This window comes from Emydura macquarii, unplaced genomic scaffold, assembly GCF_026122565.2.
Source record: "Emydura macquarii macquarii isolate MOO-44397 ecotype Brisbane River unplaced genomic scaffold, CSIRO-AGI_Emac_v2 contig_2897, whole genome shotgun sequence".
Taxonomy (NCBI): domain Eukaryota; kingdom Metazoa; phylum Chordata; order Testudines; family Chelidae; genus Emydura; species Emydura macquarii.
The window spans coordinates 37,856,493-37,881,193 of record NW_027133034.1 but is presented as its reverse complement, the minus strand read 5'-3'; the positions used below and the strand labels follow the sequence as shown (position 1 = coordinate 37,881,193).

The 24,701-nt window shown below is 37.0% G+C and overlaps 1 protein-coding gene across 6 annotated transcripts in view; it reads right to left on the bottom strand.

Moving 5' to 3' along the window:
• ARB2A (ARB2 cotranscriptional regulator A) overlaps positions 1 to 24,701 on the bottom strand; it is a 351,893-nt gene that overhangs the window by 137,432 nt on the left and 189,760 nt on the right. For 5 of the 6 annotated variants that reach the window (XR_010923834.1, XM_067568691.1, XM_067568688.1 and 2 more), the window contains exon 8: positions 6,861 to 6,980. Coding sequence is in view for 5 of the 6 variants with exons in the window: in XM_067568691.1 (XP_067424792.1) it covers positions 6,861 to 6,980 (120 nt within the window). In the remaining variant the exon portion in view is untranslated. Of the gene's footprint in view, positions 1 to 4,366; positions 4,762 to 6,860; positions 6,981 to 24,701 lie in introns of those variants that run through there. The other variant, XM_067568692.1, reaches the window with a different exon arrangement.

The following is a 24,701-nucleotide window of genomic DNA, read 5'->3' as shown; positions in this document are numbered from 1 at the left end:
AAGATCTTAATTGGAGCTCAATTTTGCCATTTCCAAGGTCCTGATTGGCATCCTAACAATGGAGGCTGAGGAAGCTGCTCTTGTGGCACTAACATTACAACATCCAGGGAGCTGACAGTGTCCCAGCTATGGCTGACTTGGGACACTACAGTTTCTTCAGCTGATTTCCAGGCAGCTGTTAAAGGAGAAGCAGCTAGTCTATCTGGCCTATCAGAAGTGCCCTTCATGCTTCTTGGATTTGTACCCACTGTGCTTTCCCACCTCTATGATTTATGTTAAATCCCTTCCCAAAACAACCAACAGATTCTGGGTACCCACCCTGCTACACCTCAAGATAGGTTCCATTATGGATTAGCAGAGGAGGGAAGCATCACACATACACACACTGTCCCATCTACAATTCTTACTTGTTGTTCAGATTGTGTTTGATTTAAAAAGGAAATGTAACAGACATTTAATAATAAAGTTTCAATTAATGATAAACTAGCCACAGTGTGAAAATCAGGGTCCAGACACTGCAAGGACGGAATGGGGAGAAGGGGTTGAACCCAACAGAATAAGTGATTGAACCAGCTGATTGTATACAATATTATTGTGCAATAAAAATATGGCGAGTAAGGTCTTTTATGAAAGCTTATAATTTTCTAAACTTAATGATCATTATGAGACATTGTATAGACTGTGGTTATGCATTTATGTATTTGGGTATATAGAAAACCGTACTCATAATTTGTGGTGCAATCAGGCAAGGAGGACCTGCCTCCCCAACCAGACAACACTAGCTCCAAGCACCTAGCACTGTGCAACCCAGGAAAAGACAAATGATGGGCCATTAGAGTTAATGGGAAGACATGGAGACATCCCAGCTAGAATCTCCCCACCCTGAATAACCATGAGTCACTATTTGGGGGGGGGAGAGAGGAGGGAGAGAGGAAAAAGCCCTTTAAAAGGAGGCTTTAAACAGAACTCTTCATCTGGAAACTGAGAGACAGTCATTTGGCAAGTGCTATCTGTGAAACACTGGATCCCTCTCTATGGCAGCAGGTATGCTGGGAAACTGTTTAGAGGTAATAGGTAACTTGTATTAGATAAAGAGATTTATCTAATCTGAAAACATAAAGCCTGAATCTTTTTGGTTATTTTCTGTGTAACTTATATATGTTTGCTCTCTCTCACTCTTATCTTTGAATCTGTCATTCTTCTCTTAAATAAATCTTTTATTTATTTTTACCCCAAGCAAGTCTCTGTTGTGCAAACAGAGTAACTAGGCTAGTGAAAGCCAGGGTGTGCTTGTGGGCTGGCTATTGGTGTTTGGGCTCTGATCTAAAGCTGCACAGCATAAAGGTACTCTTGGTACAGAGCAGGCGATGACTGAACCCCTTACTGGTCTGGTTGATCCCAAAATGTCAGAAACAGTTTAACAGCACAACCACTAAACCTCCCAATCTACAATCTGCCGACACAGAGTCCCACTGAGGTCAAGGGGTCTCTGCAAAGGCATAGTGTCCACTTGTGTGGATCATATTGCAGGATCAAGAACTTAAAATTATTTTAAACTGAAGAAATAAAGCAGGTTGACTTCAATGGAGCTATGCTGATTTATGCCAGCTGAGAATATGACCTATATATTTTAAGGACACAGAGTTTAATAATGCTGGTTAGTATAGCACAAACAGATCCAAAGTCTCCTTTCCTTGCACTGGTAAAGAATGGTAGAGAAGAGGAAAGACAGAAGCAGGGAGGTTGATGTACAGATAAAATATCTACATTCTTATGCATGTTTTAATTTCAATAGACTGCAATTTAGTATCATCAAACTACAGTAATTTTTCCTGAATCTGAGTCTAAACACTTTTCAATGGAAGATTATCATATGAAAAGCACAGCACTCTATAGTATGTTTAGCAATTCAACTACTCATGTAATATGTTGACCAAGTCAGCATTTTACAGCTTTTTACTCTCTTTAAAATTATTTTAATAGTTTATTGATAAAATCTATGTGTTATTTATAGCTTAATATCAATACATACATACAACACTTTAGTCAATAAAGACTACAATGTGTTGGGGGTGGGGATTCATCTCATAAAAGACAGTTCATCTAATTTTCCTTTTCTGATGTACCAATGTTTAATTCCCTTTACTCTCTGATGAACAATAATTGCAACAACACTGCAAATTTGTCAGTGTTGCCACCTCTTACAAGTTTATCACAAGTCTTATGCTATCTGGTGTTTTTCTTAAAGCTGAAGTTTAATTAAATTAATCAATTCATTTAAAAACAAAAAAGTAAGTTTCTAGTCCTCAGGATTGTGGTAAAGAGCTTTACAATGTGAATCTCAAAAACCAGACAAACAAAAAGAAGCCCCAAAATTATCATTTTTAAAATCTCATGATTTGTAAGCCAAACTCATGATTTTGGGGAGCCTAAGTAATGATTCTGAACGCGTGGGACTGGCAATTCCTTTGAGGATTCTGAAATATGAGTAGCTGTCATGCAGTGAGGGTAAAAGTATGGAAATGCATTTGTTTTAAAAGTGATACCAGAAACCTAGAAACCACATTTCTGTCTGAATTTGATTTTCCCTGCATAGGCACATAGGTCTCAATCCTGTAATTGGATCTCCAAGGGTGGCCCATGGGGTCCACGTAGGCACAAGGATCCAACTACATGGATCCAACTACTTGTTCAGGGCCTCAGACAGGTGTGGATCTCTCACACAGGAAAGGGGACAGAAAAACATTTTCTTAAAGTAAAATTGTATCACCACAAAAACTGGCAGAAACACTCAGTGATAGGTCTTTTTCTTTTAACTGTCCACACATAAAAGGACTCCAAATTAAAAATCTCATTTTCTATTAAATTTCATGTGAGTTGCAAAAATTCCACTGTTTACATCAAGTATAGCAAGCTGCTTTTGAAAATAAATCCTGAACTGCAATATACTGTGCGAGGGATAATAAAAGATAGCTAAGATATGTTCATGAATCATGTTTTGAGTTTTCAAAATCAGTAATTAGCAAAAGACCATGACCTACAACTATTTTTAGTGGTGTGTATTTAAAAAGTAAATTACTTTTTAAACATCTGTTTGCTGCACATTTAATTTCAAACTACAATTATACAAAGTTTTAATTAGCAAATGTTAAGATACATTTCAGTTGAAGTCTTAGGATTATTACTTGTAATTCAAACTATAAACAATATAACTAATTACACCTATTGGTGAAACTTTACTTCCCACACATGCTAAATCACTTTCAATTATTTCCCTTGTAATCTGTGACCCAGTAAGGTAAAGGAATTGTGTGCCTATGCTGCAGTAACAGGATAACAGTTTCTGTGCATTCCAGCATGATGTTGCAGACTTATCCTGTTTTCCTTAACATCTCCCAAACACCAACACCCACATGTGCATACAAAGGCAAAAGTTTTGGACATTAAAAATACTGTCATGTACCTTGTGACAAATATTTGAAACTTGTAGGGATGTTTAATTGGTTTATATAAGTATCTTGCAAATCACAGCTTGATTTTTTTGCTTTGGAGGCCAAGTCAAAAATTAAAACTAAGAGCTAGACTGTGAGAGAGTCCTTATACAGCCACAGAGTAATGGCAGCTGAATAATGATGCTTCACCTTTTGTTCAGACTCCATGAGGACTGCCGTAGTTGCTGCCCCAGCACTTTGGGGAGCACAGAGACTGGTGGCAAAATGCTTCCCTCTCAAAGAAAGTCACCCAACAGGGGTGTGCATGGGGGAAGTAGATGGAGCAGAGCTGTTTGGTGTGCAACCAGTTTGTTCCTGAAGATATTCTGCCTTGGTAAGGCTGAGTGACTCCTGCTACATCTCCTGCAGAAAAAGCAGCTTTACATTACTCTTGCTATAGGCTGTTACTAAATGCCACAATCTAGCTATCATTTAATATCAAGTCTCTTGACCTCTAACTTTACAGTGACAGTTACTTTTAGACTGGATTCCACAAGGAAGAAGTGAAAATCTAAAGATCTTTAGTGATTAAATAATTGTGAACAATCAGAACACATTCAGCAGCATTGCATGCATACCAACACAAGGTATAAAAGGCATTTACTTCAAGGCCCTTCACTCCAAATAAAAGCCAGAAGCTTCACATTGCCCTCTGCAAGGGGAATGAACACAGGACAAGAAGCACACAAGGAGTCTACATAACTACGGTATTTATGTGAATCTGCCTACTCTAAATTCCTGCATATATGTATGAGAGAGAAAGAATACAAATATTTGCTTTAGGAGAATTATTTTCCACAAACTACTTACTTTATTGCTGCTCTTATTCTTAGCTAAAAAATTTTCCTAGGGCAGGAAAGAATAAAAATACCCAGTAAATCTGACAAATTAATATTATGGTAAAAAATAAAATCTTTATTTTTATACTTAATATTTGTTTTCATTATAGTTGGGGCAATCCCAATCTAAACTTCAACTACCAACAAAATAAATAAATAAATAAATCAGATCTAAAATTATTTTTAACAGTGAATGCAAAAATAGGTGTTAATCACAACTTTTTTTAAAAAAAGGACTATTACATTAAATATACTTCTCAGGTCTAGTTTTCCATGACAGATATGTGATGTGCCAGTAGTTATATATTATATTCTTCCTCCCATGCATGCACCTCCTGCGGACACAGCAGACTACAGAAACTGACCCTTACTGAGACCATCTTGTCTCTATGACAAAGCTCCTTTTTAACTTCTTGCTTACTGGTTACTTCCTGTGATGGAGAAAAACTTTAGCTCAGCTTGTGATAATTTCACAGGCCCTGAGCACCCTGACCCCTAAAAGCCCCAAGGTCAGAAGTCAAGTCTTGTTCTGAAACATCTGTGTGCTTCATATTAAACTAGAACAAAAGTGAAGAAATATCCACCAGTGCGACGAGAGAAACAGGCAAAATGGGAATGACACACTGGTCATCTGTTACTCATGCCATCTCAGCCATTGACTATAATGTGATGGAAAGAACTTTACTTACTAAAGTTCCAAACTATCTTCAAATAAGTGCTTTGTTTTAAAATTAACAAAGATCTCAAATACCCTTTGCATTTTCTACCTTCTTATATTAAGAAAAGCTTATTCAAAAATGTGCATACAATATATTTGTATGCATCCAGTGATCCAAACAATATTGCTGGACAAAACCTACTGAATTCTGCAGATATTTTGGTGTCAAAAGATAAGCATGCCAGGATAATCTAACAATCTGAGTATTTGAAATTACAGTTTACAAAAAGCAAAGGAAATAGATATTTCATACTATTACAGTACATGAGGAAAACAAATCGTATGACAATTGAAAAGTGCTCACTTGTAATACAATCAATTTATGCAGCAGTAATTGTAGGTCAAAATGAATAGTCAAGTTGTAGTTACACACAGAATAATTTATAATTACAAAACTTGGTATTTTTTGTTTTGAGAAAAAAAGTAAATTTGGACAATTTGGACTGACAGGACAGTAAAACATTTGTAAAACAGTAAAACATTAGTAAAACTAATTCATTCTCAGATTTCAACACTTCACACATACAGCCTGTTTAAATAAAGCTTGGGGAAGCAATGAGAGTATTGAAATGGCCTTAATTTCCATAACAAAAAAACAATCAACAGAACTGTTAAAATCATATAAGCATTTCTTCTCTTGTTTTCTCATTGACCAGGTGCGCTCAGACCCGTTTTCTCCCAGAGTAGCAAAACAGTCAAAACTTTAACAACAAAAAACAAAGCAACCCATCATATCAGTAATGCAATTCTGATGCCCTCCCATGGCTTTGAATCAAGGTGCAAAATTGCTTGAACATTTTGGCCCTGAACCTGCTAAAACTAATGCGTATGCTTAATGTTATGCACATGAGTTCTCCCATTGAATTTTATGGGACTACTCACTTGGCGTTATGCACATGCATGAGTTTTCCTAATTAAGGCATCAATCTTGGAGTCAGACAGTGCTGGTGTTAAGTCCAGTTTACTAGTCAGACAGTGCTGATTGTTAGGTCCAGTTTACTAGATAGTAAGAAAATTATCTCACTAGAGTCCAGTGCCTATAAAACGAGTGTTTTAGAAGCTATTATTAATTTTAAGTTCTCACAAGAAACCAATACAGGTTTTTTAGTTTGTAAAATAAAATCTATCCTGAAAACATTATTATCTTCTAAATAAAATAAGGGAAGGATAACTATGGAATCCATGCTAAATTCTGTGAATTTAAACAGGCAGTTTCCTCCTAATGCTCTCATAGAAGGTGATAAGCAAGTTTGCCTTCCATGGAAATGTCAAAATATGCTTCCATACTCTTTCCTGGACTTCCTTCACACTGGGACTGATCCAGAACTCAACGAAATCAACAGAAGTATTTCCTGTGACTTTAATGGCCTTTGCTTCAGATCCTCTCTGAGTTTCCCTGTCAACAGGTGCCTCCAAGTTCCCTCACATTAAGTTCCAAACTGCATAGGGGGAAATCATATACAGTAACACTGACTCAGTGAGCATTACATTGTACTTATTTGCATTCAGCCCCAACCCAGAACTCACAGAGCACCACAGAAGCTGGGCCTTTTTTGCATACCTACCACCAGCCAGGATCCATGGGTTTTGGCTTCTCCAGGGAAGCGTGAGCATGAAGCCCTATATGATTGCTTTCTAATTCAGTAAATAATTGAGAGAGGAAAAGTAGTGGTTTTAATTTTTTTAAACCCAAACATACCATGTTTAAAGTTCTAAATTGTCCATCCTCTTTGGAAAAAGAACATTAAATTTAACTTCTGCAAATATATGAAAGCCCTCAGGAAATAGGGCAATGAAAAAATCAACACTTACCAACTCTACAAACGCAAGTCCACCATAACTGTGAGCGACAAAAAATACGTTCTCAGCTGCTGACTGGGCAATGAAGTGGTCCCACACATAAATTGCATGTTCTTCAGGAGAGCCATTATCCTACACAGAGAATTATATTATTCACTATAAATCTGTTGCAAACTGACAATTTTGTCTACAGGCAACATATTCCTACTTGTTAAAATGTTTTGTTAAAAGAAACCATAAATAAATTTGTGATAATGTCACAAAAGTTAATTGCTTCATCCTTCTTTAAAAAAAAAAAATCAAAACAAAACAAAGAACCACTGAAAATGTGATTTAAAGGCTTTAAAATCTGTTTTCTCCGAATATAAACAAAAAATTGTGCAGTTACAGGAAGTTTAAGCACCATAATGGTATTTCATTTAAACAGCATCACTCAAATTTAATAAATAATAATGATAATTTAGGTCTTATATACACTTTTCATCAGCATATCTCAAAGTTCTTTACAAAGGAGGTCAATATCATTATCCCCATTTTACAGATGGAGAAGCGGAAGCAGAGAGTGACATGACGTGCCCAAGGTCACCCAGTAAGCCAGAGACACTGATCGGATTCAAACTTTTGACAACTTTGCGTCAAATATTTGTGCACTAAAAAGTTTTTGTTTGTATGAAGTTAAGACTTAATTCAATAAAAAGAATAAGAACAATAATAAAATAGAAGCTCGATCCCACTCTAATATTTTTCTCACTGATCCTATACTTCTCCATGTTCTAAGTCTGCAGAATATGACTTAATTCCAAAATGACCTAAACAAACTGGAGGATTGGGCCAAAAGAAATCTAATGAGGTTCAACAAGGACAAGTGCAGAGTCCTCCACTTAGGAAGGAAGAATCCCATGCACAGCTATAGACTGGGGACCGACGAGCTGGGCAGCAGCTCTGCAGAAAAGGACCTGGGGGTTACGGTGGATAAAAAGCTGGATATGAGTCAGCAGTGTGCCCTGGTTGTCAAGAAGGCTAATGGCATATTGGGCTGCATTAGGAGGGGCATTGCCAGCAGGTCACGGGAAGTGATTATTCCCCTCTATTCGGCATTGGTGAGACCGCATTTAGAATATTGTGTCCAGTTTTGGGCCCTCCACTACAAAAAGGATGCGGACAAGTTGGAGAGAGTCCAGCGGAGGGCAACCAAAATGATTAGGGGGCTGGAGCATAGGACTTATGAGGAGAGGCTGAGGGAACTGGGCTTGTTTAGTCTGCAAAAGAGAAGAGTGAGGGGGGATTTGATAGCGGCCTTTAACTACCTGAAAGGGGGTTCCAGGGAGGATGGGGCTAGGCTGTTCTCGGTGGTGGCAGATGACAGAACAAGGAGCAACGGTCTCAAGTTGCAGGGCGGGAGGTCTAAGTTGGACATTAGGAAAAAGTTTTTTACTAGGAGGGTGGTGAAGCACTGGAATGGGTTACCTAGGGAGGTGGTGGAATCTCCATCCTTAGAGGTTTTTAAGGTGAGGCTTGACAAAGCCCTGGTTGGGATGATATAGCTGAGGTTAGTCCTGCTTTGAGCAGGGGGTTGGACTAGATGACCTCCTGAGGTCCCTTCCAACTCTAATATTCTATGATTCTATGATTCTATGACCTAACTGAATTTTTAAACTGTATTTATTCTGTTAGTTTGCAACTACAAGCTAAAATACAGCACAGACAGAGCGCCTCTTGACCATTTTCTAGTGCTACTCATTACTTTGGAGCCTTGGAATAAGGGGAGGGCAAATTCTCTACTAGTTAAAGCATAGGTCTGGGGATCAGAAGATCTGGGCTGTATATTCCGACCTCTGTTACTAACTTTCTAGGTGACTATCAGCAAAGCATTTAACCTCTCTGTGCCTCATTTACCTCTTAGGTAACACAAATATTAATGTAATAAATATGAAATGCCTGACACTAAGCAGCACTTCCCTGATTGAAAAACTGTAAATAAGTGATATAAAGTCAGAAATAAGTAAACAGCAGTGAAGGTAACTGGTAGCCACAGGATTCTAATAATATCAGGGTTAATTATTCATTTAAATTATAGGCAGACTGTAAAATTTTCAAAAATGAGCACGTTCCTTTTATCAAAAATGACATAGGCACGCGGGAGCCTACGTTCCAATGAGACGTAGATTCCAAAGTGCCCAAGTCACTTGGGGGAAATTGGAATTAGGCTCCTAAATCATTTGTGCACTTTTGAAACTTTTGCCCACTGTTCCTTTAACTAGCAGAAATTGAGAACAAAGCTATACTACTTTTTAATGTACAAGCTCAGACTAGTAACAGGACAAGAAATGTTTACAACACTTTCAGAGTAGCCATGAAGTTCCTTAGACCTGGGCAGATTCTGTTACTGATTGGCTGATTCTCAGTGATACAATGAAATGTCAACCTACTAGATATCAAGAGCTGCATTCATCTCCATGCAAGGAAAGTGATATTTTCTGTCTCTCAACCCTGGTTCTGCTATTTGGTCATGAAGATATATAACTCCAACCACTTTAATTCAAATACATGATTGGGGGCTAAGTAAAGATAGAGTGTGTTTTTGCTTCTATTAGCAAAACTGAGGCTTGCAAATGAATCACTTTTTCCCCCTAGAGATTTGTTTAAGATAACACAAAGAAGCATGGTCTAGAGTTTATTAAAGGAAGTTATGTATGTTTTCACTGGGATTGCTATAAAACAAAAGGTTTTCCCTAAGAAAAGTTTAGGAGCTATGGTAATATAAACAACACAATAGATAAAATAATAATAATAATAGCTATTGAGTTTTCCTTAGTCAAGAACTGTGAATGAGATTTAGAGTTGGTTTTTAATTGAAAATACAATTAATCATTGTAAAAGCAATTTAAACAAGTTGTGAGCACTGACAAAGGGAAAGAGGGATCCATTATTTTTAGTTAAAAATTCTGTGCCAAACCATGGTGCATCCATGTTTATTCTTCTGTATACCATTAGGGAAAACACATACAAACTTAGGGGTTTCCAAGGACTAGGACTGCAGCAGGAAGCTTCCAAAGGATTCAGAAATCAAGTGGGAGTCTATAAATATACAAATAACTCCCACTGATTAAAGCAAAGCAAGAATCTGGTAAACCAAATAATTCACGGCACAATTCCACACAGTCCAGCATGAAAATTCAATCCAAGGATTGTTTTTATATATAAATGCAAAAAGAGTCTGTCTAAAATTAGTTACTTATCAGCAATAACTGCTGTTTTCTTTTTTATTGGTAAAGTGCCTTAATATAAAATACAAGAAGGGTGAGGTAATATCTTTTATTAGATGAACTTCTAATTGGTGAGAGAGAGAAGCTTTAAAGCTGCACAAAGCTCTTCTTCAGTTCTGGGAAAGGTATTCAGGAGTGTCACAATTAAATACAAGATTGAGCCAAAAGCATAACATAAGTAGTTAGCACATATTCTAAGTGACCCTTCAAGGCGAAGTGCTTTTTTGATATCTTTTAAGTATTATCCATTAGCTATGTATAAAAACATACACTAGCTTTCCAAACCAAATGGCTATTGCCTCAAAAAATGCTCATAAATTGTTAACTTGGAGCTTTTCATTTTAATATCAAAAGTTTAATTAAAGTAATTTAACAGTATATTTTATTAAAACAAAATTACAATGATAAAATAATATTTCTAAAGCAATTTTAATATCCCTAGACCAGATCTTCTGCTGTAGCTGAGCTGCTTGAAGCAGCAAACCGGGACCAAGGTTGAAGGAAAAGGTTATGGCTCCCTAATCCTCTGATCATGTTGGCCTTGACTAGGCCCTGGCACAGATTAGAAAAGTCAGAGGTTGTTCTAATCTGTACCAATCGGAACTAAGGACTGTACACTCTCTGAGAAAAGCCAGAGTTCATTAATGCCCTGGTCATGTCTCCTCTGAACCTAGTGCATCCTTTATGCCTAAGCATAGAACCTTCATGTATGTTAAGAACTCTCCTATGCTGAGGAAATTCTCAACCGGCCATATACGGACAGGTTCTAGGCTCTTTTCACCCCAAACAATGGGGAAAACCATAGAAATGTAGGGCTGGAAGGAACTTTCAGAGGTTATCAAGTGCAGACCCCTGTGCTGAGACAGGACAAAGTAAACCTAGACCATGTCTAACAGGTGTTTGTCCCATCTTTTCCTAAAAATCTCCAGCGATAGGGATTACACAACCTTCCTTGGAAATCTATTCCAGAACAGAAGTACCTTTATAGTTAGAAAGTCTTTCCTAATATCTAACTTAAATCTCCCTTGTTGCAGATTAAGTCCATTACTTCTTGTTTTACCTTCAGTGGACATGAAGAACAATTGATCCCTGTCCTCTTTATTACAGCCCTTAACATATTTGAAGGCCTTCCTTAGTCTTCTTTTCCTAAGACTAAACATGCTCAGGTTTTTTAACTTTCCTCAGAGGTCAGGTTTTTCTAAACCTTTTATACTTTTTGTTGTTCTCCCCAGGACTCTCCAATTTGTCCACATCCTTCATAAAGTTGGTGCCCAGAACTAACCACAATCCTCCAGCTAAGGCATCACCAATGCCTGTTAATACACCTCAAAATGTATTAACCTTTTTCATAACTGCATCACATTGTTGACTCATATTCAATTTGCAATCCACTATAATCCAGATGTAATACCACCTAGCCAGTTATTCCCCATTTTGTAGCTGTGCATTGATTTTTCCTTCCTAAGCGTAGTAGTTTGCACTTATCTTTATTGAATTTCATATTGCTGATTTCAGACTAATTCAGTTTGTCAAGACTGCTTTGAATTCTAATCCTGTCCTCTGAAGTGCTTGCAACCCTTCCCAGTTTAGTGTCATCTGCATTTTTATAAGCATATTCTCCACTCCATTATCCAAGCCATTAATAAAAATATTGAATTGTACCAGATCCAGGACTGATTCCTGCAGGAGTTCATTAGTTATACCCTCCCAGTTTCATACCAAACCATTTGTAACTACACTTTGAGTATTGTCTTTCAACCAGTTGTGCACCCACTTTACAGTAATTTCATCTAGACCACATTTCCTTATTTGCTTATGAGAATGTCATGTGAGACTGTATCAAAAGCCTCATTTAAATCAAGATATCTCACATCTACTGTTTCCCTGCTTATTTACTAAGCCAGCAATTCTGTTAAAGAAGGACATTAGGTTGGTTTGACATAATTTGTTTTAGACAAACACATACTAGTTGTTCTTTATAATACTATCCTCCCTCGAGGAGCTTACAAATTGATTGTTTAATAATTTGTTCCAGTATCTTTCCAAGTACTGAAGTTAGGCTAACCAATTTATAATTCCCTTGGTCCTTACTGTTCTCCTTTTTAAAGACAGGTACTCCAGTCCTAGATCTCACCCATCCTCAATGAGTTCTCAAAGACAATTGCTAATGGTTCCAAGATAGCTTCAGCAAGTTCCTTAAGCACCCCAGGATGAATTTCATCAGGTCCTGCCAATTTAATACATATAACTTATCTAAATATTATTTTACCTGTTCTTTCCCTAGTTTGGCTTGTGTGCCTTCCTCCTTTTTATTAATACTAATTATGTTAAGTATCTGGTCACCATTTAGCTTTTTTAGTGAAGAATGAAGCAAAATAGGCATTAATCACCTCAGCCATCTTGATGGCATCAGTTACTAACTCTTCTTCCCTGCTAAGTAGAGGACCTATGCTTTCCTGTGTCTTTCTGTTGCTCTTTATTTATTTATTTATATTGAATTGTACCAGACCCAGGGCTGACCCCTGTGGGAGCCCATTGGATACACCCTCCCAATTTGATAGCAATCTCTTCAAATTGCCTTTTATGTCCCAATGCTCAGAATAACTCATTTTGTGTTTTAGCCTTTCTGATTTTTGTCCCTACAGGAGTGTGCTATACTTTTGTACTCCTCCTTAGCAATTCATCCATGTTTCCACTTTTTGATAGGATTCTTTTTTGATTTTCAGGTCATTAAATAACTCCTGATGGAACCATACTGGCCTCTTACTATTCTTCCTATCTTCCATTTGCATCAGGATAGATGTCAGGTTTGCCTTTAATATTGTCTCCTTGAGACACTGTCAGCTCTCCTGAACTCCTTTTTCCCTTAGTTTTCCTTCCCATGGGACCTCACCTACCAGTTCTCTGAGTCTGTTAAAGTTTGCTTTTTTTTTAAATCTATTGTCCTCCTTCTGCTGCTCTCACTCCTTCCTTTACTTAGAATCATAAAATCTATCATTTCATGGATACTTTCACCCAAATAATCTGGCTCTCTGAACTGATGTATGAAAATATATTATGTCCTAGTCTTCTTCTTGGTATCCTTGGTACTATTTTGTCGAGTTTTGACCTACACAATTTAATTATGTATTGCATATACATATTAACAGCATCTCAGATTCTGTAGAGTATTAACATGAAGCACTGTTTTATAACATGCTGCCAACAATCTTCTGATCTGAACCGATGTAATATATTGCTTGTACTATGAGAAAATTCAGCTGTACTGTTGCAAATAGCAGGTAAAATACTTTGCCTTGTAACTCTATCAGAAACAAACAAAGGATTGTGGGTAAATTCTCTGGGAAGTGTATTTTGCAAATAATAAAATGAGTAGCCTCATTTTTTTTGTTTGTCATTTTTGCAATATTGTATAGTTTGCCAGTGTAAGAGTTGTAAGATATATAACATTTTAATGAATCAAGCCATTAGAGTACACAGATAAGCAGCGTGCATACAGTAAATATAGTGCTATGTTCTGCTGCATTCAAAATACAGGTTGAATTTACTAATGTAATATTGCAGTCATTAATTGTGAAATACCACACTGAAGTGAGGCAGGAACCAAAGCCTTATCAACTATGCCAGATTCTAACACCTAGACGTTGCAAGGTCTGCTGTTATGATGGACTACCTGAGCTGATAACACATGGAATTATCTAAACAACATTTGCATATTCGTGTAATTATTTCCTAAGGTTAATTAGCTCATGCAAAGCAGCTTGCCCTTTGAGACTGCTCATGGTGACAGGTTCACATATTTCTTGTTCCAGTGCCAAATTTTACAGATTTTTTCCAGCTAACCTGTTGCTGGAAAGTTACAAATCCAGCAATATGCTCACTGCCCTGAGTAGCTATAATTATGAGTAGGGGTTGAGGCAGCTAAGAACCAGGCACAGATAACTAACACTCACCTACTTTTAATCAATCTTAATCGTGTTCAGAGAAGAGCAAATCAAATCAATTGTAAGTTTATGTAATAGTTCTTCCTTTTCCTCATTGATTTTTTTAAGCTAAGTAATTCAGGTTCCCTAATTTTTTCTGCAGGAGAGAAATGTATACAACATATCACACACAATGAATTATTTTAAAATAGTCTCACTTAAAGTAAATTCAATAATACTGTATTTCTCTAGTTATCTTTCATCCTAGGATCTCAAAGCCTTGTTATACCTCTGTGAGCTAATGTACTCAGGCAGAGCATACATATTAAACATACAGGAAATGAGTTACATCTCTGCTAATGACTCAAAGTGTAAGAAGAACCCAAAAGTCATGTCCCATGATCCTGCTTTAAACATGAGACAATACTCTTTCCCTCTAAGCGGGAAATGTTATTAATTAATTATTAATTATTATTATTAAAAAATTCTTCCCTGTTGTCTGAACTCAAAATTTGTTGGGATAAACTTTTATAAGGAGCAATTCAACTAATTCTACTGAATTCTACAACCATTACATAAAAATATAAAAAAGAGATTAAGGAAATATTCATTTGAAGATGACCATATGGGTATTATCTAGAGAATTAGCAGCTTGCCATTAAAGAGTTAGGGTTGAAAGAGTGTTTCATTTGTGACGAATTAACACACACACACACACACACACACACACACACACACACACACACACACACACACACACACACACACACACACACAATCACACACACACACACACACACACACACACACACACACGTTCTATTTACAAAAAGATGATTCCTTAAAAAAAACAAAAAAAAAAAACAACCCAACTCAAATGTTAAAAGTTAAAATGTCTGGAATGAAGAGAGGTATACACTCCATTAACTCATTCTACCTGACTCTCACCACCAATTTACATTTAATTTAACCTCCTCAAATTCATAACAATATATGCATTGAACACCATAACAAATAACTAGGATTTTACTGGAAATTGGTTCTTTGAATAGGAATTGGGATTTACAAAACCGTAAGTAATTTGTTATTTTGATATGTATTGGAAAATGTGGGAGTCACAGATGGTGAAGGGAAAAGAAGGGGGGAAATGTTAAATGCTTGGGATGGGATTTTCATAAGCACTCAATGTTGGCCTACCTCTGCTCCCACTGAAGTCAGTGGGAGCTTTGCTATTGAATTTAATGCTCTCAGAGTCCCATCCAGTTCTGAGTCCTTTTGAAAACCCCACAACTTAAATTTTATGTCTAGAAAATGATAAGCATTTAAGTTTACTTAAGATGGGAATCTCTTCTTTTTCCTGTCCCTTTCCATGTCTTCTACTCAGTTCACTGCATCCTCCTTCGTGTCCTCTAGTCTTCTGCAACTCCTCACTGCCCTCCTTTGCTCCCTGGTCCCCCGCATGTACACTTCATCCCACTTTCTTGTCGTACCAGTCTCCTGTCTCTCAGAGCCCTCAATTCGAAGACCAAGTAGTACATCCACAACACCAAGTTGCCACACCCAGTCCATGTCCACTGCATTTCCCCCCTTCATCATGCCCTTTCCCAGATACCGACCTGCTCTTTCCTTTTCATCTCCTACCACTTCTAATTCATGCCTATCAGCAGCAGCTCCATTTATAACGTTTTAAAAATTAATTTGAAACCCTGGTTGCAAACACCTGAAACTAACTTGGGGCCTAGGTGGTGGTAATGGCAGAAACCTCACTTGAGGCAAGAAGGCTGCAGCAAGAAACAACAAAAAATGGAGGGAAAGCAAGGGAAAAAGGGAGCAAAATACTCTGCCTTACCACTTTAAACCACAGGCCCACCTGTGCAAAGTACCTCCAATCCATCTTATTGCATAGGGAGTCTGTAAATGTAGCCACTGGAGTCTCTTAACAGCACTCTTGGATGTCACACCTTATTAAAGACAGAGAGTTGCCAACTCTCACGGTATTATTATGTTTTAAAAGTTTGTTTTTTTCCAGATTTATTTTGCAAATGTTTGCCCCTATATAAAATGGCCATCATTTCTTGTTACTTTCATTATGACTGGAGCCAGGCTGTCCCAAGTTAAAATGGTCACCATCAGCAGTGACATGTAATGAAAACCCAATGGGATTAATCCCAACCAATTAAATCCTCTCTCCTTTTATTTTTGATTAAACTAAAATCTTTGTGGCAGATACCTTCCCCACCCCACCCTTTTCTCTCCAGCACCACAATGGAGAGAACAGAAGGAGGTGGGTGAGGAAAGAAGATGCTGGCAGCATTTAGGCCCTTTAGTGCAGCACCATGAAGTCCAAGCAGGGGAGGGAGGCAATGGAAGTATCTAGAACCTTCCTTACAGCAGAGAAGTCTGGGGAGAGGGACCGGGGGGGGGGGGGGGTTAGGGGTGCGGGGGGGGGGGGTGTCTCCTAAGAGAACTACTCCCTCCACTGAAAGTATGAATATATGAACAATGCTGATATCAGAGCATGCTCTGCCTTTTCAATCCTCTCAGACGCAGAAACAGTGTAGCCCAAGAGATGACGCACAAGGCAGAGCTCCACCCCCGTCTGAGAAACTGTACAGGAGAACTAACATGGGAGAAAGCTGAGGCAAAAGGGGAAGCTGGCCAGCCTGTGATTCTAAGAAGGCAGCAGGAAGACCAAGGTGGAAAGAGAGGGCAAGGGGAGGAGAGGAGCCTGTGACCTTCTGAGGGATAAAAGAGAGACGGAGAGGGGTGTAACCATCATATACTACTATTTCTCTTCAGCATGGCCTGGCCAGCTAAAGATGAAAAAAATTGACATTTCTAGAACATGCCACTTTACAAAATATTCAAAAAAGACTTATTAAAAACATCATAACTTTCTAACTTCTTTTCTGATTTTTAACCAAACTTTCTAGAAAATCCTAACCCTTGGAATTTCAGGAAGACCTTTCTTTTTTTTTTTTTCCAGGAAGCTGAGGAGGGAGTAGAAAATTGCATGTATAGTGGGAAGGTAGACTCAGCCTTAATAACGGAGTGGGTATTGCTGCTCCATAATAGAGATGTAGAGAAAACAGAGAATGATGGGATAAGTTAGCCTTTGTAGCACTCTCAAAGAAGTGGATTTTCAGGAGGGAGAGCCCTGTTCACCAGGATATTCCAGGCAATGGGAACAGCATAGAAGAAAGTAGGAGATGGGAGAGAAAGAAGAAAACAGGGAGTGGTGAGACTAGTGGTGGAGCAAAGTAGTCCTGGTGGGATGTAATGAAAGAAGTGCAGAAATGCATGTGGGGGCAAGTTTGTTATGACCCGTAAAGATGAAAACAAGCAACAAAAATTTGGTGTGCAGGTGAAGAAAGTGCACGTAGAAGGTCTTAAAGCGAAGAATAATAAAGACTGAGTGCCAGGTTAGGAAGATGACTTTAGCTGTTGCATTCTGAATGAAATAATGGCTACAAGATGAGAGGCCTCTGCTTGAGGTGTCTGTGTAACTTCTCATTTATCTTATTTGTAAAATGAGTGAATCATAGAGGCCTTTCCCATAATGTAAGAGTATGAGGTTCTGAAATGCAGAGAAATATTAATAGCAGCTAACAGAAGGAGTTGTAACTAGAACTCAATCTTGTTACTTGCAGTTCAATGTACATTCCTTTAGGCTACAGATAGCCTATCCTCAAAATGCATAACATTTTACCAGGCAGGTAAAACAGGCACAACAGACATGATAAATGCATGGGTTTCATGTGAGATGTCTGACACCTGGCAGATCTGAAGTGGAATCTAAAATTACTCCTGAAGTATGAGTATGGAGACTGAGAAAATGTTGGCATTGTCATCATTAATACAGAACAGAAGAAGAGATAGTTTGAGAAGAAGGATTGAACTCAGATTTTGCTATGCTGTGAACTCTGAGATTAAATTGTTTTGTGATCTTTGAAGCAACAAGCTTCTGACAATTAAGGACTGATTATTAAGGACTGTCAATTCTTCCTGGCTCAGAGAGGTGGCTCTAGAGAGCCATGAAATCAGAAGGAAATAAGGAAAACAAGAATTCCATTTCACAAAAAATGTGGAAGTTTCAACATTTGGGTTCATTCTACAATAGAATGAAAACTAGACCTTTCAAAATTTTTCTTAAAAAATGAGAGAGAAACTCCCACTCTTGAATAGCTAATACCCTAATGGTCAAGGAACTCACCTGAAATGTGGGATACCCATGTTCAAATCTATGGCCTGAATCAGTGAGAGCAGGGATTTGAAGCTGGGTCTTTCATATTCCAGGTAAATGCGCTAATCACTAGGCTATTGGCCATTATGGAGTGGGTCTCTTCCCTTCTCTCTCACCATTCTGGACCTGTGAAAACCTTCCCAATAAAATTTTTATCAAAACCAATAAATTTCCATTCAGTGTTTGTTTTGACAAACTGGCATTTTCTGACACACAAAAAAATGAAAAAATAAAGAGTTTGTCAAAGAATTCCCAACCAGCTCTGTTGGTTGGTTGTGGGGTTTTGTTGGTTTTTTTTTCACTTTTTACATTAAATAATTTTGTATTTTTATTGAGAAGCATAGTACAAATCATTTTTCAAAACAACAACAACAAAATGCAGCAGTAGAGCAGGAAATAGGTGAGTACTCAGGTCTCCAGTAGTTTGAAAGGATAATGTCAAAAAATAGGTGATTCAAATGTTATTGCCCAATATAAGACAACTTTATTTCCAATCCAAATGCTAGCAGTCATCTTACAATAAATAATGCCCCCCCAAAATACTTTATATTAAATAAAATATACCTATTCAGTAAAAATGTGTGCATGTATGTGCTCTTTCCAAATGTCACTACACCATGTGATGCTACAGGTCACATGCAATGTTATCAAACAGTAACTAACTAGCTTTGCAGAAAAAGGATTTTAATTACTGTCTTTGCCAACATAAATGGTTAACCTATTTTCTGTGTTTCATATTTTGTCCTCCTCCCCCATATCCCTAGGATATGAGTTCTCCCCATTTCCCGCCACATTTACAATCATACACTGCTTCACATTGCATCCCACTTTTTTCACCACAGACAAAAGCTGGTCTTTCTCCAATGGTGAGGGATTGTGGTCAGGAAATAAAATCCAGGGCAAAATTTTGTGAGAGAGAGAGAGGAGGGGCACTGGGCCACCAGAATGAGTCACTTTTTCCTCATATATCCTACCTGCCATAATATGAGTTGCAAAATTATGCAACTAACTTCAAATCAGAAAGGCTAAGAGCAGCTCTCATAGGAGCTTAGTAAATACTGCTCCTGATCCACTAGCAAGGGTCACTATTAAACACGAAATTTGCTCTTCCCTGCTTCCTGAGAACTGAGTTTGCCTCATTCATCTATGCTTCTATCTCCTCTGCTTAATGAGGAGACTGAACCTGGAATTCAAATCCTTATCTCCAACCTCTAGACCACAGAGCCTGCCATAATTTATAGTATGTTAACAGGTGAACAATGACTTAAAATCAAGGAGTGAAACTGTCAATGCCTACAGCTACTTTTCATAACTCATTCTTAGCAGAGATACCAATGGTTTCATCTGCATTCTAATGCATATTTGGCCTAATATATTTCAATTTCAACAATTTCATAAGAGGCCTTCATAAAGTTTCTATAGTCAGGACCACTCATAAATTACAAGATTAGAAGTATGTTAAAATATTCTCACCAGAGGTGAAAATTCCTGATTTTGCTTTTTAATGAAAATATGGAACATTTTGAAAGTCAGGCTCAAGTTTTGGGTAAAAAAAAAATATGGGTAACTTTTACAACAGCCCCTTCCTGATCTGTTTTTGACCAAGATCAAAAATACTTAAAAGCCTCTTGCAGAGAAATGGTGACTTTTGCCTGTGACACAGGAACACAAGTATTGCCTTAAGAAAGCAGGCTAGTAGTCTTTCTAATTTGGTACCTGTTCTCTTTCAGTGACCAATATTTCATGCTTCAGTAACCCTTACAATACACTTTGTAAACTGTGTAATGTGATAACGGTGGTAGTAGTGGTGGCTGAGGGGCGTGGGAAGGATTTCTTTCCGAATTCCACAGGTGATCAGTTTACACTCAAAACCATGAGGGCTGATATGTCTTGTAGCTTCCTAATCTAGTTAATATAGCAGCAAATGTTTTTCATGTTCTGAAATCCTCAATGATTTCATGCAACGATGAACTCATTCACCAGGTAAAAAGAGTATTTCTCATCTAAATTTCTTGGTTTCAGTTTTCTTGACTACTGTATCCCCTTATTTTTATATTATGAAATGGAGTAAATTGAAAATTTCTCCCACACATTATTCTAACTACAATGATAATCTGAAGGTGCTTCCTGTTTATAAGGTAATAACTCTATCCTATACTAAATAAACTGAGGTTTAAGTGTTGTAGAGCAAAAAATCTCCATGGCCAAAGGCTGTGTTTGTCAGCCATGGGGTGACTGGATAGAGAGATGGTGTTATTCCTAGTAGAGCAGGCCAGCCAGGCTTTTGTCCCAGAATAACTACAATATATTTCTGTTTATGTTGTGTTTCCAAACTGCACTGGGAGATAAAACTCCAAATCTATAGTTATCCAATAACCAGTAACCTACATACAATTGGTAGCCAATAAAATAACCTACATACAAATATATGTGTAGGTTATTGGTAGCAATAACCTACATACAAATACGATACAAATATGATAATTATTTATTCTGGATACAAGAACATTGCTGACTCACAGGGAGGAAAGAAGGGTGTAGGGGAGCAGAATAGGAGGAAGGAGGGAAATGAATCAAAGGAAGTTTTCAATTTTGTACTATATACACTATTTCCCCTTTTTCTCTCTCTCTCTCTCTCTTTTTTTTTTTTTTTTTTTTTTTGAGTTCAACAATCCCATGATCTTTCCTTTTTGGTAATTTTCCCTTTCTCTCACATAATTTGTAGGGTTTTCCTGTTTCACTTGAAGGAAGTGGGAAACTGCAGCAGCATCTTTGTTGTTGGCAGACAGCTTCAAAAATTCTGACTACACGAGCCAGCCAGAGCAGAGGTATAATAATAATAGTTAATCAGAGCAGGAAGATTTGCATATTCATAATATGGTTATTGATAAATAACTGTACAGTTAGTATGCAAATACCTTCACTATGATTCACTAATAATGGTTGTCAGCCAATCTGAGCACAGGGATTGATATACTGGTATGTTATTGAGAAATAACTGTAAAGTGATTATGCAAATCAGATACCCAAAACCAGAGTACAAGGAATTGCTTAATTGGTAAAAATTCTGACTAGCTAAGACACTTGCATTTCAATACAATATTTGTTATTTTACGTATCTTTTTCATGTCCCCTTTTCCTCCTCTTCTTTTCAAATTAAATAATCCCAAGGCTTTAGACTGAACCCACAATATATTTTTGTCAAATATACTGTAACATTTATAACTATGACCAAGGATTGCCTCTTATGAGCTAAAGTAATCTGAACAAAAAAACATTTCCAAAAACAGTCCACCATCTTCTACATGTGCAGCTATCTTTCTTACCTGTCACATTTCTGGCTGTTAATAGATTAATCATGGTTCTAAGTAAATCAAAACTAATGCTAATATGCAAAACTTTTACAAATGAATCTATTTATGTGAAACAATAATGATCATTCTAAGATTGTTTTACTGGTTATAGGAGATTTTTATAAACATTTAAAAAACCAACAATTTCTCTTGATATTAATATATTTATAACATTAAAAAACTCATAATGGAAATCATGCAGAAGTGTTTTTTTGATTTCATAAAGTACTTGAAAGTAAAGTGTGTGTTACTTTCCAGTTCTTTCAATCTGTTTATATGTTGTAATGAGAAACAGACATTTTTGAACTATGCTATTGCAAGAAAAATAGACTTTTGGCCAAGAAAAATGCAGATTTCCCACCACAGGAAACAATGAATCTAACAAACTTCAACACATTTAGGTAAAACAACAACTTAGTATTTTCATTAACAGTTTTCATTTCAGAACAAAGCTAGGCTGCAATGTCTCTGTTACACAGTTTATATCCGTTACATGAATTAAACTAAATAGAATGGCTTCACCATATATTTTTGTTCTTGACATTTTTGTCTCTACTTATTATATGCAGCCTGAATTATTTAAATAAAAGAAAGATTTAAGATGCTCAAAGCTATTTGATTTTTTTATAATAAAAAAACATATGTTCTCAGAGTATGCATTTTAAATAAACTGACAAAGTACTTATTTAGCTTGGTATGGTAAAGTTTTTCTGAAATATGCCTTATTCCTGGATCTTGGCCTCTTAGAATTAGTTGTGTTTCAAGTAATTGTCAATAGCTTCTAAAATAATTATCCAAATTAAAGATAGACACAAACTAAACTCTCAGATATGCATATCTATCAGTTCTGTTTTAATAAAGGACTAAATTAGAACCCTGAACCAAAAAACATCATTTTTTTGGTTAGTTCAGATTTAATTCTGGATCTGAATTTTGCTGTTCAGGCCCATCTCTAGTACATACTCATTTTTTCATAGCAAACAATAGATCCAGGTTACAAATGATAGGAAATAGCTTTTAAAGTTAAGCAACATCAAAACAACTTCAGGACACAGGTATTTTAGTTAAGAATTGAACTCTCTGATTTCATCTGATTTGTTAGGTTACATTCCTTCTTGTAGGGTTCAGCGAAAAAGGATTCTTATATAGTATAAGATTATCAGGACTAGACTATCACACTGTGACTGTGCTGCAGTCTAGCTAATTTGACAATATTTGTTGGTGCATTGTTTCAAATCAATAACTAATTAACAAAGTACAAAAGAAGTTGCACTGTTTCTGAGGCTGTTTGTTGAAAATGAATTTGGTTGCACATGGGCAGAAAGGTCGCTTTTATGACATCTTCACAAATCTTCAACATCTTGCCACTGTCAGATTAAATTACTTTTAGCAATTAATTGTCGTAAATTAAAACAGAAGCACATTTGTTACAGCAGGTTGCCATAATGACATGGTGAGTAGTTGTTCTGATATGAATTTCTTCCACTGACCCTCTATCATATCTTAATTTTTTTGGTTGACCTAACTGGAAGATTGGGAGCAAATCTTCTAACTCAAGCGGCACAGGCCAAATCTTGGGGGTCTTTCTGGGATTACATACTGAAGAATAATTGAAAGGAAATTCCACAGATATATAAAAAAACAGTAGTTAATATTTTTAAAAGTATATTCAATCTATGAGTAAAAGAGTAAATCTTAAAACCCCACAATGACATAGCTAGCATTATTGTCAAACAACAAATGTTTCATTAATCCCATTTTTAGACTTCATTAACCAAATCTGTTTATTTCATATGTGCCTTAACACAGAAGCTTAAACAGATTTAACATGTGGAACCAACACATATTCAAAATGATACTGTTTACTTTTGTGAGGTTTAGATTCTATGTTAATAAGAAACTATTCTACAATCCAAGTCCATTTTGTTCAACTTCTCTTTATTATAATGGGTGCAAATTGCCACTTCCCTAGTTAATATTCAGCCAGTATTTCTGTTATGAAAATCTATGTTTATACATATAACAAGGCCATAATAATTTGCACCAGGCTAAAATTTAATAGATAAAATCCCAATTTAAGAATGCATTTATTTAATAAATGTTAAAGCATATTCCAGCCTTCTGATGGGGCTTTACTATTCCAGCTGCTCTCAGAAGATATCCAGTTCACTCCAGCCACTCAATGGTGATATGACACCCTGTGACAGGACATTATCTGAAAAGAGGGTGTGGTTACAAATGGAAAGCTTCTTCCACTTCATATTGGTTTAGTTTATCCCATCTGTTCACATAACACAATGGGCCTATCCTTGTTACCCTTTTGGTAATTTGGAAAAAGCCACTGTTCTGGTGATTGGCAAAGATCAAATGTATATTTCATTAAAGATTTTTCCCCTCCCTTTATCATGCATTCAAATATTCTGTAGGTTTAACAACTTGTCTTTGTCACAAGTACATATCTTTTAGGCCTTCATCTGAAATGGCTAATTTAATCCTCTCTATTAGGGATTAGTAGTGATGTCTGTTGGGACATCAGATACGGGGTGATGATTCAAGGCCTTCTAAATCTGTATACAGATTTAGGAGATGAGGAGGAGAAAACACAACTCCTACAGCGTTGAAGACAAACCCAAACAAAAGGCAATAAGAACAACTTGCACCCATAGGAAGGCTGCGTTTCTATGTAAAGACTAGTGGATATTTTGGGCACAGTCAGATATCTCAGAGCAAAAGGCATAGTAGCCTATAGTCTGGCAATACTGCATATACGTTGATGCCCTTTTAGAGGGCTTGGAATGCATTTGAGGTTAAGGCACTGGACTAGGGCTGAGAACTGGATTAAGCTTTTTGCTCTGCTACCTCATTGCTAATGTTGAGAAGTACTTTATTCTTGAATGCTCAGTGTGAGTAAAGGGATCCATTTGGCCTTGATGTGTCTGTGCATCAGTTTCCCATCTATAAAATGGGGATGGCACTTTCCTACCTCATAGGGGTATTTGTCAGGATAAATTCATTAATGTTTGGGAAATACAAATATGAAGGAGACGGGGCTAACTAAGGATCTATGA